At 38.1% G+C, this 14,770-nt stretch overlaps 2 protein-coding genes across 3 annotated transcripts in view; one reads left to right on the forward strand and one right to left on the reverse strand.

Annotated features, from left to right (window-relative positions):
• KDM1B (lysine demethylase 1B) overlaps positions 1-2,968 on the forward strand; it is a 43,007-nt gene extending 40,039 nt beyond the window's left edge. The window contains 1 exon segment of the mRNA XM_032776962.2: positions 189-2,968. Coding sequence (XP_032632853.1) covers positions 189-272 — 84 coding nt within the window. The 3' untranslated portion in view covers positions 273-2,968.
• A 3,183-nt stretch (positions 2,969-6,151) lies between these two features.
• DEK (DEK proto-oncogene) overlaps positions 6,152-14,770 on the reverse strand; it is a 36,335-nt gene continuing 27,716 nt past the window's right edge. For both annotated transcript variants that reach the window (XM_032776964.2, XM_032776965.2), the window contains exons 8-11: positions 9,813-9,948; positions 9,161-9,315; positions 8,183-8,251; positions 6,152-7,048 (exon numbers count right to left, since the gene is read on the reverse strand). In XM_032776964.2, coding sequence (XP_032632855.1) covers positions 7,037-7,048; positions 8,183-8,251; positions 9,161-9,315; positions 9,813-9,948 — 372 coding nt within the window. In that variant the 3' untranslated portion in view covers positions 6,152-7,036. The remainder of the gene's footprint in view (positions 7,049-8,182; positions 8,252-9,160; positions 9,316-9,812; positions 9,949-14,770) is intronic.

Here is a 14,770-nt window from a genome sequence, read left to right on the forward strand (position 1 = left end):
TTTTAACAAGCTGTTTTTAAAATTGGAGAGTATTTAATAGTTTGAAAATTGGTAACTGCTTTAGAAAATATCTGTGTAAAAACATGTATCAAATACTTGCACTACACAGAACTTCATTTTGAAGCAGAGTTTTATTTTTGTTGTTCTATAGCTGTTTCAGAAAGTATGTAATTTTTATTTTATTACAGGCCACAAACAGGCACTTTCCACAGACCGTTACTGGAGCTTACCTGAGCGGCGTTCGAGAAGCAAGCAAAATAGCAGCATTTTGAATACTGACATTTGTCTATATACTTTAATTGTTTTCTGTGGGTAAGACTTCCTTCAATTTCCCCTTTGCTATCATTCCCCCAAGTGGTACTAAAAACAGTATGTGGTATTTGAGGATAAAATCATCATCTTTGTTTAATTTTCTTTTTCTTTCAAACCCTGGTACTACATGAAGTCATAGTTTTTCCTGATGTCATTTTCCCAACAAAGATATTAGTAACGTGTCAGCACTGACATTGGAGTCTCTTGCTACTGTGGCACACACAGGCCTACTAGCAAAGCCTGCTGTGTGATGCCTTTTTCTATATGGTTCAGCCCACGCTATTGTAGTAAAACTACCTGTGTTGAAGAAGTTCAGAATAAGAGAGCAATTGATTTCTATACAGTATTAAAACATGGTGGATTATGGTGGGGCTCCTAAATTCATTTTGTTTTCAGGTTGATCACGATCAGAGTAGAACTTGAACAAACAAGCCAAATCATGGAATGACAATGGAGATGGTTGTAAGAGAGAACAAAATCAGTTCCATCTCCCTACCCTACCCCCAATAACCTCTGACATTTTTTCAGTGTACTTACTGTCCACCAGTCCGGCTTTGGCATCTCAAATGTGTTCCTTTTTAAATAAAAACTGCTGGAACAGTTTATAGTGCAATCAAAGGGTTATTGAAGCTAAAAGATTTTTCAAAAGGAAAAAAGCTATGTTACGGTAAAAATGTCTCTGAAATGTTCTCCGTGCTGCGTATTCGGAGTTGTACATGTAGAGGAATGATCTTTATGATAAGAGTAAGTTTAGATTTGCTTGGTGTTGATCATGTAAGTAGGGTAGTGCAAAAAAATTGTATGAGTTTAGATGTTTTTTTTTCCTTTGAAAGTGAACTTCCAAATTCACTTGAGCTAAGTAGGTGAATCACTTACACACAATTGAGAGCTTAAATGGGGATAAAGAGGGTGTAAGTTATTAGTGGCTCATTCAGCTTTTGTATTTAAAATAGGTGAAGATGAATGAGGTAAAATATTCATGCTTTTTATGAAGGGCTGAAATAAGGTGGCTTGCACTTTGATTTAGTTTATTATTTGACGGTAGTATAAAAAAAAGACTCTGGAGTAATTCAGTAAAGGATAAGCAGATACCTAAGAAGTTTTTCCCACAGGGGCAGGCAGCAAGAAATAAAACACACAGCATCCACACTTGCCTTAACATCCCATAGAACAGGGTAAATGGAAAATGTTTTAAAGTAAAATTTAAAAAAATATATTTTTCCTCCTGTGATGTTACTGCAGAGTTCTGTGTGATTCTGGAAGGAAAATAAGCACTTAATTTTTCTTAGTCTCAAGCATGCACTCTCTTTAAAATGCTCTGTGTGTGACAAAGGAAACTCCTTGAGTTGCGGGGCCTAATTCCAGAAAGGTTACCTTTGGAAAAGAAGCCTGCTGAAAAGCAATTTTTTTTTACTCTTCAATACCTAATTTGTTTTCTAGGGTAGAAGTGATGTTCAGATGTTAAATATTTTTATTTAATCTTTAATTTACAAGGTTGAAGATGTTTATATATGTAACTAGATCTGGTTTTCAGCTAAATATTCTGCTTTTTAAAATTGAATTGAGGATGTGACTGAAAGTGTAAGTGTTCATTTTTTTTTTGCTCTAAAGAATGCTAATATTTACAGTTCTGAAATACTTCCAAATACTAAATTGTAACTGGCTTAAAGATTATATAGAGCAAGGCTTGAAATCCTTTGCTTATAGAAGAAATGGTAATCAAGGTTTACATTTTGCTTGTGTTAAATCATTGCTACTTTGATAATTCCATGTTTTATAGACCAATTTATAATGGAAGAGAGAGAGATTTCAATGGGAAATTAAAAGTATCCATGGTGGGCAAAAGTGAAAGGAAGAGCTCCCTATCTCTCTTAATGTACTATACAAGACAGCAAAATTTTAATAGAAAAGCGGCTTAGAAACAGAGTTAAATAAAAGAATCATTGGTACAAGCTCAGACTATAAATTCTATTTGCAGCCCACATCTACAGGCCTTGGTCAAAGCTCCAATCAGCTTCATAATAGCATGGAAACAGTTAAGAGCCTGACCTTTCAGTGAATCCTTAGTGTCTTAGATCTCAATCCAGCAGTCTATCCCCTTCAGCAAATTTCTGTACATGCTGAACTTTAAGCATGGGCCCAAGTCCTGTTGACAGCTGCATTGGAATTTATATACATTAACAATAAGCACGTTTAAATGCTTTGCTGAATTAAGGCCTTATTAAAAAGGCAAAAATAAGGGATAAATGCAGAGTATTATGGTAAATTTTAAACTGTTTAGTCCATTCTAAATGTCTTATTACTCTGGTAATCAGGCATTTAGGATGTATTATGCTGCCCTCCAGTTGTGGAGAAACAAGCATAAATTAGCATAAACAAAATGGAACAAGCTCATTTTAAGACTTTAAAAAAGTTACAAACCTTAAAATTGGCCTGACATAAGTGTTGGAGAAGTTCTTGGACTAATAATGTTAAATTTAATTAAGCATGCCAGTTTTTCTAACTTATGTACCATTTATTCCCTGTAAACAAACAACTGGAGAATGGCTTTAAGTAAATTTGTTTAAAATATGACAAATGTCTGAAGGCAGAGCATGATCTGTTACACTTCAACTGTGTGACATGGCAGCAGAATAAAACTGGAAAATGTCCCCTGGATGTTGCACATTGTTTTTGAAACTGATGCTAAGGGTATATTGAGCAACATGACAAACCCGCGACACACTTGACTAATATCTAGAGGTAGAATATTATAGTTACTGTTCTATAACTGTCTTAAGTGCAAGTCCTGATTCTATTATCTATACAGTTATGGATCCAGTGTCTTTCAAAGGATCACAGAACACTTCACAAACCAACAGATTATTTCCTCACCAAGCAGTGACTGTGGTCAGGTCAAGAGATGATACTCTACACACAAGCTTCACCCATAGACCATACCCCTACTTAAGAACCAGTGGGGTAGAATTAGATCATAGCGTTAACACTTATGCACTCCAGCTTTCATTAGCATTTTCCTACACAAGGACGAGGAAAAGCCTTTGAGGAAATTCAATAACTTCTATCTTGTCTACCTCATTCAAATAAGGTGGTGACTTGGCCATGAGTGTTAGGTTATTTTTAAATTGTTTCTAAACCTTATGTAACTATTGTAGTACTGCCCAAGGACAAAACAAGATTCAGTGACTAGTAACTTACTGCTTTATCAGGATTTTGAAATTGCCTGAATGCCTTTGGTAAAGCTGGTAAGAGTGTTCAAAGCAATTGCACAAGGGTCATTTGCTGTAGTCATATTTTGATGGCAGGACATGTTATGGCACCTCTAAAGCAGAGAAACCTTTTCTGGAGTTTTGAATAGCTTCCTCTAGATGACTAGGTATACATCTGAGACTGTAAAATTTTATTGTACAGGTAAGTGAATATCAAAATTGATTTAAGTTTTTCTGAAAGACATTTATTGAGTACAAAACTGAAACATTCAGCCTTTTTTTTAAAAAAAGGATTACATGCAAAGAAGTCAAAAAGATAAAAGGTTAATTAACATCCTGACTGGCTGAACATTCAGAATTTAAATGATCTGACTCCTAAATTTGCAAATATAGAATACTAAAATTTAAAAAATGTTTTGCTCTTGAATACTGGAGTCATTACAGGATTTGTTTTTCATAGCATTGATAGCAACACGTTGTTTGGCCTCTGTTAGTATTTTACATAAATTGTAAATGTGTGACTTTCTATGATAGGACAAAGGTATATGGTGCACAAAAAGAAAAGAACTAACATGAAAATTTCCACTTTGAACCAAAAGCAGTTGGCCAAAGTTTGAAATGTGATTCTAGAGTACCACAGTTCAGAGTGGTAGCCATGTTAGTCTGTATCAGCAAAAACAAGGTAGGAGTTCTTGTGGCACCTTAGACTAACAAATTTATTTGGGCATAAGCTTTTGTGGGCTAAAACCCACTTCATCAGATGCANGAACAGAAGGTGGGACATAAACTGCCAAAGAGGAAGTGGTAGGCAAATCCCATTCTTCTCCAGCCTAGACCAGAAAGTCTTTCTTTTTTTTAAAGAACCAGGGGAGCAAAGAGTTCATTCAGAAAAAAGCCTGCTGTCAAAGGGGCTAAAGTATTAAATCAGTGGCTTAAAATATTTTAAAGTACTATTGCAGCTAGATGTTTAGTAATTTTTGGGCCACTTAGTCACAGATTTGATCACAATATTTAAATTCATGATAAAAGATGGTTCATTGAAGCTCCAAAGTGCCATCCACAACCCACGACATTGACATTTTATTTTATTTATGTTAGTGTGCAGATCTTTATAATATCCTCATCCCTCTTCTTTTATGTGTTTTTCGATCAGCAGTAAAATACTTAAAGATGGTATTTAAATAATTCTGAAGACCAGTGGTGGTGAACACATCGTTGCGATTAATAGGAACAGTCCTAACTTCTCACAGAGCTATTGTTTCATCTTGTCTTCCCACTCAGGCAAAACTCACCATATTAATTTATATCAACTTTATATTTTGAACTTTGCAGCCATAATGGCTAGCAACAATTTTTTTTAGAAATGTTAGATCCTGAAGCAAAAGGTGGAAACCAGCACAGAAAGGTGCAAACTAGATCAGCCACCACAAAGTGGCTCTGTTAAATCTTCTGGGCTCCGCTAAACCTGCTGAGGCAAAATAGTTTGATGTATCAGTTATCATATCCACTTTGGAGCCTTGCCAGGAGGACTTAGGTAAACCTAAGAAGGAGAGGAAAGTAGAAGCTTACTCTGACCTCTTGTAGGAGCTCTCCATCTCTACTGTGACTTCTTGCTCTCTGCCCTTCCTACTCAGTTCTGGGGGTAGTACTCCTTCATAGTTTGGAACATGCACAAGTAGTCACTGCTCACAACAGTCAACTGGCTACAAACTTTTTTTGAGCAGTGCTTCTCCTGGAACTGAAGAGAGATATGGTGAGAGTCCTTTGGAAAACCAAGCAGTCATAAAGGTAGGGAGTTGGATGACTCTTCACATACATCATCTATCCAAAGCACCCCAATCTAGCACCCATAGCAGTAGCATCATGTGTGCCTCCAATATCGTTCTACTCACAGTAACATCTACTTGGCTGCTGCTTACTTTACCCCAATCCCACAATCCTCTGCAGCCAGAGAAGATAGTGGAACATGATTGCTAAGGATTGGAATCTTTGAGAGAAGAAAGGTTTCAGAGCGGTAGCCGTGTTAGTCTGTATCAGCAAAAAGAACAAGGAGTTCTTGTGGCACCTTAGACTAACAAATTTATTTGGGCATAAGCTTTTGTGGGCTAAAACCCACTTCATCAGATGCATGGAGTGGAACATACAGGATATAAATACACAGCATATGAAAAGATAACTCTTTCCACTCCTTGTCAACTGTTGAGAATTGCCTACTTCCAACTTAAGCTGAAGTGGCTCGTTAGCACTGACATGGTAAGACAACTCCCATCTTTTCATATTCTGTGTATTTATACCTCCCTACTGTATGTTCCACTCCATATATCTGATGAAGTGGGTTTTAGCCCACAAAAGCTTACGCTCAGATAAATGTTAGTCTCTAAAGTGCCACAAGGACTCAAACAAAAACACAGCAGTACCATAGACCATATTTAAGCTCACATTTAGAAAAGCATTCCAACTTGGAATAGCACTTAAGTAAATGATTAAGTACTAGCCCACTTGGGCTCCCAAATTTGAGGCATGATTTTCAGTTGTTAAGCCTGTCAGGTGTTCATCACTTTTAGGCACCTACTTCTGAAAGTTTTGGCCATAGAGTCCAATATCCAAATAAGCATTATCAAGTCAGTTACTTTTCCTCCCTATAGCCTTCACTTTGAACTTTATTAATGTATTAGGTCAAGCCATTGGAACAAATACAGCTGTAGCCTTTTATATAAAGTTAAACACTGAAAAGCTTAAGTATAAAATTACAGGTAAATCTTCTTTACAAGGCAAGATTGGACAAACAGTAAAACTTCAACTCTTTTGTATAAACTTTTATGGAGCTTCCCACTTTTCATCCCAGCATCACTGCTGAACACTGAAATGTCATAAGTCCTAAGATAACTAGAGATTTAAAAAACTGATTTGCACAACAGAAATCTGCAATAACTTTATATACAGAGAGTCTTTAAAAGTACAAAAATAATATCTGCCCATTAGTTACCATACTTTGATGGTTCTCAGTGCATACACATGCAAGACAGTAATGTAGATTGAGTATTCTGAATTTATAGCATGTAAATCAGAGTATGAACACTAGCTTAAGTGATTTTCAGAATATGTATTCAATATTTGTATAACCCAATACTGCAATATTCCAGACAATCTCTGCATGGATATGTGCAAACACTTAGACAACTTTTATCCTACTTGATTCTTAAAAAAAAGATAAGCTATTAAAGCACATTAAAAGCTATGATGTCTTAATCTACTACTGCAAAGCAATTCAAAATGTACAAAGCTATAAAAAGGGAACATTTATTGCCATGCAAAAAAAAAAGCAAGTTAACTAAAACCTGCATCAAATGCAATTATTAAAAAGGTACACAAAGCAATTTACACTGATACTCGGTCCGCAGAATCAGCACTGACTAAACATAATATATCTCAAACATTCTTTTTGCTGGTGTCTATCATCTTCAAATCCATGGGAACGTAAGTCAGCAGTTTTCATTTCCTCCAGTCAAATTAGATCATGAAATCAACTGAAATGAGACAGTTTCCTTTAGCCGTAATCAATTCCACACCAGTCTAATATTAATATTTTTGTGCATGTTCTTGAACAGTGTTTCTTAATAAATATTTAAGATAATTATGCTCTTCTCTCAACCATCCCATTTACATGGGAGTGCCACCACAAATAAAATTCTTCAGTGCCATCTTGTAAAACAGTATTCTACTGTGTTTTAGCTGGCATACATGACATTTGAGGTATATGCATTATTTTGATTCATCTGTAATTTGGATCAGAGGGTTTGAAATAAGAGAATCACTTACAATTTTTCTGCATTCTCACTAACAGAAGTACTGATTCCCTTACTTCATCCCATTTTTATTTTAGGGAGAAAAAATGAATGCACTTGAAATTATTCTTAAGCATTACTAGCTAAGGACTGGATCATAAGCTCTGCATTAAGGATGGCATATTGCTGTAGCAGCTAAAGAAAGCAAGATCGCAGTTTAGGGAGTCAGTTTCCTTCCTGTTTCCCCTACTGCTGTCAGGCAGGAGTATGGGGTCTACATCAGATGCAGTGTCCTCTCTTCAAGGCAGCATCGTAACTCTCCCAACCAGCTGTGTGGCTGGGGATATGTCCTGAGCCAAGGCTCTGCCTGCTCCCTGCTCTCTCCCCACTCCCACACAGCTGCATGGAGAGGGGACGCAGCAGTTCCGTGAAGCCTGTGTTCTCTCCTGTGCTATTACCTATGATGCAAGTAGCCAGTGTTTGGATCCCTAAATTGCTGTGTGGCCTAGGCCACTATTTGGCCCTTTCAGAGCTGTGCATTATTAATTATGCTAGTTAGATTAATAGAGGCCATGGTGGCTTTATTATTTTAGTTCTTCCTCACTAGTAACTCATATTTCCTAAAGATAAAGAAATTATTGAATCCACATGTGAATGGAGTTCAGGTTTGACTGTTAAAAAAAAAAAAAAGACTGTACCAGCTTTTAGATGAAGAGCAAATGGGACAAAGATCCAGCTCCTGAATCAAGGTTGGCCTGAAAAATGCTTTTGGTCACTTCCCATACTAAAACCAAGCTTTTTGAAACTAGTACTATATAGTGTCCCAACTTCTGATAGAGGTTTAAAAAAATACCATTTTTTTTCCAGATAAGTTACCTCTTTAACTGTGTTTTTGATGAAATCTTTCCTTTCAGACAAGTCATAATTGGGATAACTTTCATATACCTAAAGCAAGCAATACAAAAGAACTAGTGTGAGTGAGAAGTCTTACTTTTAGAACATATTAACTTCATGACTTTAGTGCAGAGGAGATGGAGTTGTATAAATCAAAATGTAGGCTGTACAACGTCATTTGAAGTGTCAAGCCTTAGTTCCCACATTTTGCTTAAACTTAGCTTTTGAAAGTTTTTGTGTAGCAGTTATTAATCATAACGGGGTTACAGTTTTCATATTAATATAGCACAATGTGTGGGTGACAGAATACCCTGGGGTCAAGCAACTCAGCTGTTTTCCAGTGGGTGCGTTGTATCCTCTAGACCAGTGGTTCTCAACTTTTTCTCATTTGTGGACCCCTAAGAAACTTTGAATAGAGATGCAGACACACACAGCACACAATGAAATTTGTTCAGTCAGTTTTCAAAGTCAAAGTCTTTCACGGACCACACACTGAGAACCACTGCTCTAGGCTGTCAGCGGCATTCCCCGTAAGTATGTAAGATACTAAAAGAACAAAGACCAGGTCCACAGTAAATACAGTTCTGGGTCTTTTAAAATCAATGACATAGTGGTAAAACAGTATCCATTTTTAATAGCACTATCAGGAGCCAAACTGTGGAAAAAAATAATCACTAAACTGGCAAATAATGGATTTTTCAACTTGCCGGCAATTCTGAAAAATTGAAAAAAAAGTTTAGTTTCAGGTCCAGCTGAAAACAAAATTTTTGGCAAGTCAAAAAATACTTTGACTCAATTTTTTGTTTTATTTTAGGCATTTTGACAAAAAGCAAACAAGGACTAAATTCACAAAAGTGCCAGGGCAGGTGTGTGGGGTCGGGAGGCTGAGGGGAAAGAGGCACCCTCTGTTAACCAACAGAACTGCTGCTTTAAACAAAGCTGTAGAATTATTACACATACCTCTTTGCAAATCTGTTTCATGGTTACTTCCTCCAAATTTGCATTGGCCAATAACTTCTTGACAGTTTCCTTAAGATCTTCATCTGTAGGTGGTTTCTTCAACTTTTTAATTAAAGGTTCGTCATCTGAACTATCCTCAGACTCACTTTCTAAATCTGGAAGATTTACTTTATTAGAATGTTTGACATCTCCCTGCTGCTTTCTTCCTCCAGCAAAGAACACAGGACAGTTGTTATCTCCTATAGCACACCACCCCCCTCGTCCCACATTATTCCTTGACGGTCTGACAGAGCATGTTTTGGTGATTTTGTTTTAAACACTTTGTTTATAAAATACCATCTAGTATTAATTTCTGCCCTAACCCAGAATACTGCAATTCAGCTTCTCCCATCAATCAGGCTGAAGTATTGCTGCAGACCAGGTAACAAGATTCTGTTAAATCATGCTACAGGTCCTGTTAAAGATCTTGCCAAGGCCCCCCCAGCAGAGAGCGGGTCTCATCCTGATATTTCAAATCTAAATTAGCAAAACAAACTTGTGATTTCTACATCAGAGAAGCAGTAAAAAGTATGCAATGTTTTGCTGGACAGTTAACCTTAAGACTCATTTTCTAAATTAAGCAACACAGTGAAAACAAGACTGAAGCCTTTACCTTTTTTCGAACTGTTCTGATTCTTCTTTGTAGTGCTACTATCTGCTTTCTTGATATTAGCACTTTTCACAGCTTTCTTGTTTTTCGAAGTCATCTTTTGCTTAGGTTTTTCTTTTTTAGATGCTTTCTTCGGTTGCTGTAGGAGGGAAAAGAATGGATTGAATCCTAACTTCTAGCACAACAGCTCTCACTCCCCACCAATATGCTACATGGGTGCAAGAAACATGTCATTGCAAACTGAATTATTACATTTGACGTAAAATACTGGCAAGTTATAGCTGTGTACCATAGTAGATGGTAGTGAGGAAATGCATAGGTACTGTGAAGTTAAAATCTGGACTCTTCAAAATTAGATTTTAATTTTGGATGAACTCAAACCAATACAATCAAATTCTGTTTTAACAAACAGCTAGAACTTTTTCTAGCCTTCTGGGTGATTGTGCTACGTATCTCCATTCATAATTATGTCTGATGCTATTAGAGGACATTTTTTCCCCAGGGAGGCAGATATCTTCATAGGCCTGGTTAAGGTGCAATTCTACTCTGAAAAGGGACTACAATGGAAGAGGGTTCAATGGTTATTGTAACCTGAATTTTATCTGTGAAGCAAGAAGCATTTTCTAACTGCCAATCCTACAAACATACCCAGGACTCATTCTACCTTGGAAAATCATGAAAGCTACATTTTTTCCTGCTCACACAGCATCACCAGTAATAAAGCTTTTTGCCAGCCAAATTTCCACCCCCCCTTACCTGAACAACCCCATAGTCTTAAACAAGATTGTATGGGTGTAACTGAGGATCTAATTTGATATACAAAATATTTTATTGGTGACTAATCACCAGAAGGAAAGAATCCTGGTTACATTTGTAGGTCTGGCAGTTAGAAAGTGTGACAGATGGGATCAGTTCACACAGCGGTGGCTCCAGGCACCACCCACTCTAAGCGCGTGCCTGGGGTGGCAAGCTGTGGGGGGGTGCCCTGCTGGTCCCTGCAAGGGCAGCAGTCAGGCAGCCTTCAGCGGCATGCCTGCAGGAGGTCCCCCAGGCTTGTGGCTTCGCTCGTGGGTACACCCAATCCGGGGGACCTCCTGCAGGCAAGCGTGCCGAAGGCTGGCTGCCTGCCTGCCTGCCGTGCTTGGGGCGGCAAAAAGGCTAGAGCCGCCCCCCGAGTTCACAATAAATGATAGTCAGACACTGGAATTAAAGGTGCCATTTTTAATAATTTTAGAGTAGAATTACACTTAATACAATAGTGTCCCATCAATGAATATTCCAAAGCAGATTCTATTTTTCCTTTAAGTAGTGACTATCCTTTAAGACAAAGCAAGTAGTAAGCATAATTGCTCTAGTCTGCCAAAAATAAGCAGAAGTGCTGCACCTAGAAAACAATCCACTACTAACGGAATGCCAACTCCTATCCCTTCCACAAGGTTATACTTACCTTCCTTTTACTTTGTCAGTTTTATCATCCCAAAACTTTAGTCAATTCCTTTTAGAGGAGCACCAACCACAATGCTATGTCATCTGATTTCTAACACACCCTAGGCACCATCTGCCCTACTACAGACCCCTTGAGACTCTGATTAAAAACTAAACAAGCGAACCATGGTATTCTATAAACAGTCTAGTTTTAGTTTCCAACCTTGCCCACAATACTGCAGCTTAGCATCTCTTCTCCCTTCAATCAGGCAGAAGTATGGCTGCATGGCCTCTAAACTATTACACAGCGAATTTTTACTAGTAGAAGGAACTACATTAATGAATGCAAGTAATTGGCTGAGTTTGATGTTTTAAAAATAGACAAACTAAAACATTGTGCTGAAGTCTCAAATCTCTGATGTGAATAGAAGATACATGATACACAAACAGTGTTGCTATTTACACACACGTTAAACGTTTTAGGTCTACAAGATCAGAGCTAACAGCCCAGCCCTAGAAACTCCCTCTGGAAGTTACTGACCCCAAGCATGAACCCACAACCACTGTTTAAGCACTAATGATACTGCATAGAAATAAGAACTGGGAATTTCTTCAAAGGAGAAACGTCCAAAAGTTAAGCATTGCTATGAAGTACCTATAAAATTTGTTTGCACTATATAGTTACAATTTTATTGAAAAACAAAACCCAAACAAACTGGGATTTTGGCTCACATTATCTCGTAACTAACTTTAATTTACACTGTGAAACACCATAAAAAACTACGTTAATTGTGTTGTGCTCCGTTAGCAGATGTAGTCCAGCTACAGCTTCGAGCTGGTTGGCTTTGCAGAGGGCACAGAAGCACTACTTGCAAACACTTTGTCACTGTATCAGCGAGGATATACCACACCAGATCTATCCTTAAGTATCGAGGGTAGCTTGTTAGTCTGAATCTGGAATCGGTTGTCAAAGCAGTAAACATCCTGTGGACTTATAGACTAACAGCATTTTGGAGCGTGGAGCTTTGTGTGAATACCCACTTTCTCAGATGCATGTAGATGGATAATTTGCCGGGGCAGGTTATATATCTCTGCAGCACGACGCAGGCTTAGAGTAAGAGGTTAGTCCAAATCAGGGAGGATGAGGTTCCTCTTCTAGCGACTGAGATGATGGAAACCAAGGGAGGAGAAAACTGGTCTTCTGTGTTATGGCCAAGCCGTTCACACGTCTTGTTAATCCTGAAGTGCATTGATGCGGTTCTGTCATAATTTTGCATGAATGAAACTGAAGCTCAGCAGTTCTCTTTGAGCTTGGTCCTTTAAGTTTTTTTTGCTGCGAAGGCATGGCCACTTAAGATCTGCCTAGTTATGTGTGGCACGGAGGTTTGAGTGTTTCTCTCCTACAGTTTTTATTTATTCCTTCCTAATATTGATTTTTGGTGCCATATTATCTTTTCCGATGAGACTGTCCGTTTGGCGTGTACATGCAGATAGGGAGGGGGCCTTGATGGCACTTTGGATGACGTTATTATAGTGTGTATGTGCGAGTGTTATGAACTGGTTGATGTGGCCTGATTCTGGTTGATTAGATCTGTTTGATGGTTTCGCTTGTGTGTAGATATTTACGTGGGCAGATGTGTTATGTTCGCATTGAGGTTTTTGCAGTGGATTTGGTTCTGAGTTTTAGTGTTACTATGGTCAGGTTGCCAACTACAAAACGTTTCTTTCTCCCTGTTCACACTTACACCTCCTGTTGACTGAACTACTACCTCCTCTCTAGCCCGCTTCTTGCTGTTACTTATGCGGTGGTGTGGTGTGTGTGTGATTTATACTAATACACCACTACACCACACACACACACACACACACCACCTGCCCCTGAAAATTTTTCCACACTAGGTGTGGCACTCCTGTGACGAAGTGGGTATTCACCCACGAAAGCTCATGCTCCAAAACGTCTGTTAGTCTATAAGGTGCCACAGGACTCTTTACTGCTTATCCTTAAGTAGTTACTGTTCAAACTAGAATGCTTTGGTGTTGTAAGTGTTTGGCTACAGAGCAAGGTTAGATGTTTAAATGGAACTCAGTCTGCCTTATAATGTATGAGAAGTGCCTTTTCCTCAGAATCCAGATTGTTTTCTTGAAATTGTCTTTGAATCCTGATAATTCTAAGAAGCTGTCTTTTTGAAATCTCAATCAAGACAAGCATGCAGGTGTCTGCATCTGTCCCAACCACTCCTCACCCATGACTCCAACAGTTAGGCTATTCTGCTCTCTGTTGAGCTAACTAACTGAGGGCCATCTAGCTAGTTCTTATTGTGCTGTTAAGCACACAGCAAACAAAAAAAACAAACAAAAAATACCCACTTTTGTTGTTTTAAATATATAGGTAATTCTTTCCTACCTTTTGCCACAACTAGGCTAAACAGACATCCAGTTTCAGTTGTCAATAAGCTTCTGTTCCAAGCAGGTTCATCATTTCAATTTATTTTCAGTAACTTCATACATTATAGCCTCATTCATCTATAGATTGTTGGTGAAAATTTACAATCAACTTGAAGATCAAATTAAGTGTCTGACTTCTTACTGTCTGGGCAACTCTGGTTTGAATCTCATGGAATTTGGGATAACTGGAGCGTGTTTATTTGGGTCTGGTCTACATTATGAAATTCTGTCAGTATAACACTGCTCAGGGATGTGAAAAATCCAGTTAAACCGATCTAACCCCCAGTGTAGACAGTCTGTTGGGGTGGTGGATTACCTGTGCTGACAGGAGAACCCCCCCCATCAGCATTTTAAATGTACATAAGCCCTTGGTTTGCTGAAACTTCTCCTTTAAGACCTTCAATCAGGAGAGTTGCCCATGCAGGCCATAAGAGGTAGAATGTTTTAAGAGCAGAGTAGTTTTTCCATGAGCTAATCAAGTTTCTTTTGAAGTTCTTTAATATTATAATCCTCAGAGGTGGGTCTGTAAACACTCCTTAGGAGTGTCAGCCATCTAAAAGTTTTCAGGTTTGCCTGACAGCTTGGAAGGAACAGAGGGTTTAACTCCTACCTCTTGAAGAAAGGCAAAAAACTGAGTTGAGTGGGGCTTACCTATCTTTTATAGGCAGCTGAGCTCTTGGAAAAAGGATTTCTAAAGAAGACTCCTGCCACAGAGAGCCAGATTCCTCTCCTCACAGCAGAAAGACTGTACTGGTGAACAGATGAACAAAATATAAAATTACCTTTTAATACTCTAGCCCTCTCTCAGCTCACCAGCTGTGAGTACCACCAAAAAGCGGTGGTAAGAATTAAGAATGTGTAGTTCCAATCTTGTTTTATGGAGACTGGTGGTGGAATATAAATTGCCATTTTATGACATTTTCATTTTGAAGTTACATAAATTTGCCTTCCAACAAAAAGTTTTAATGATTAACTACCTTCCATAGCTCAGACAACATATGGCCTACCACACTTGTAAATCACAAATTTGGGTCAGTAGTGGCTGAAGTTTTATCATCCCCTGTAGTTCAGCGGCTTACATGAAATGCTGG

This window comes from Chelonoidis abingdonii, chromosome 2 (genome assembly GCF_003597395.2).
Source record: "Chelonoidis abingdonii isolate Lonesome George chromosome 2, CheloAbing_2.0, whole genome shotgun sequence".
Taxonomy (NCBI): Eukaryota; Metazoa; Chordata; order Testudines; family Testudinidae; genus Chelonoidis; species Chelonoidis abingdonii.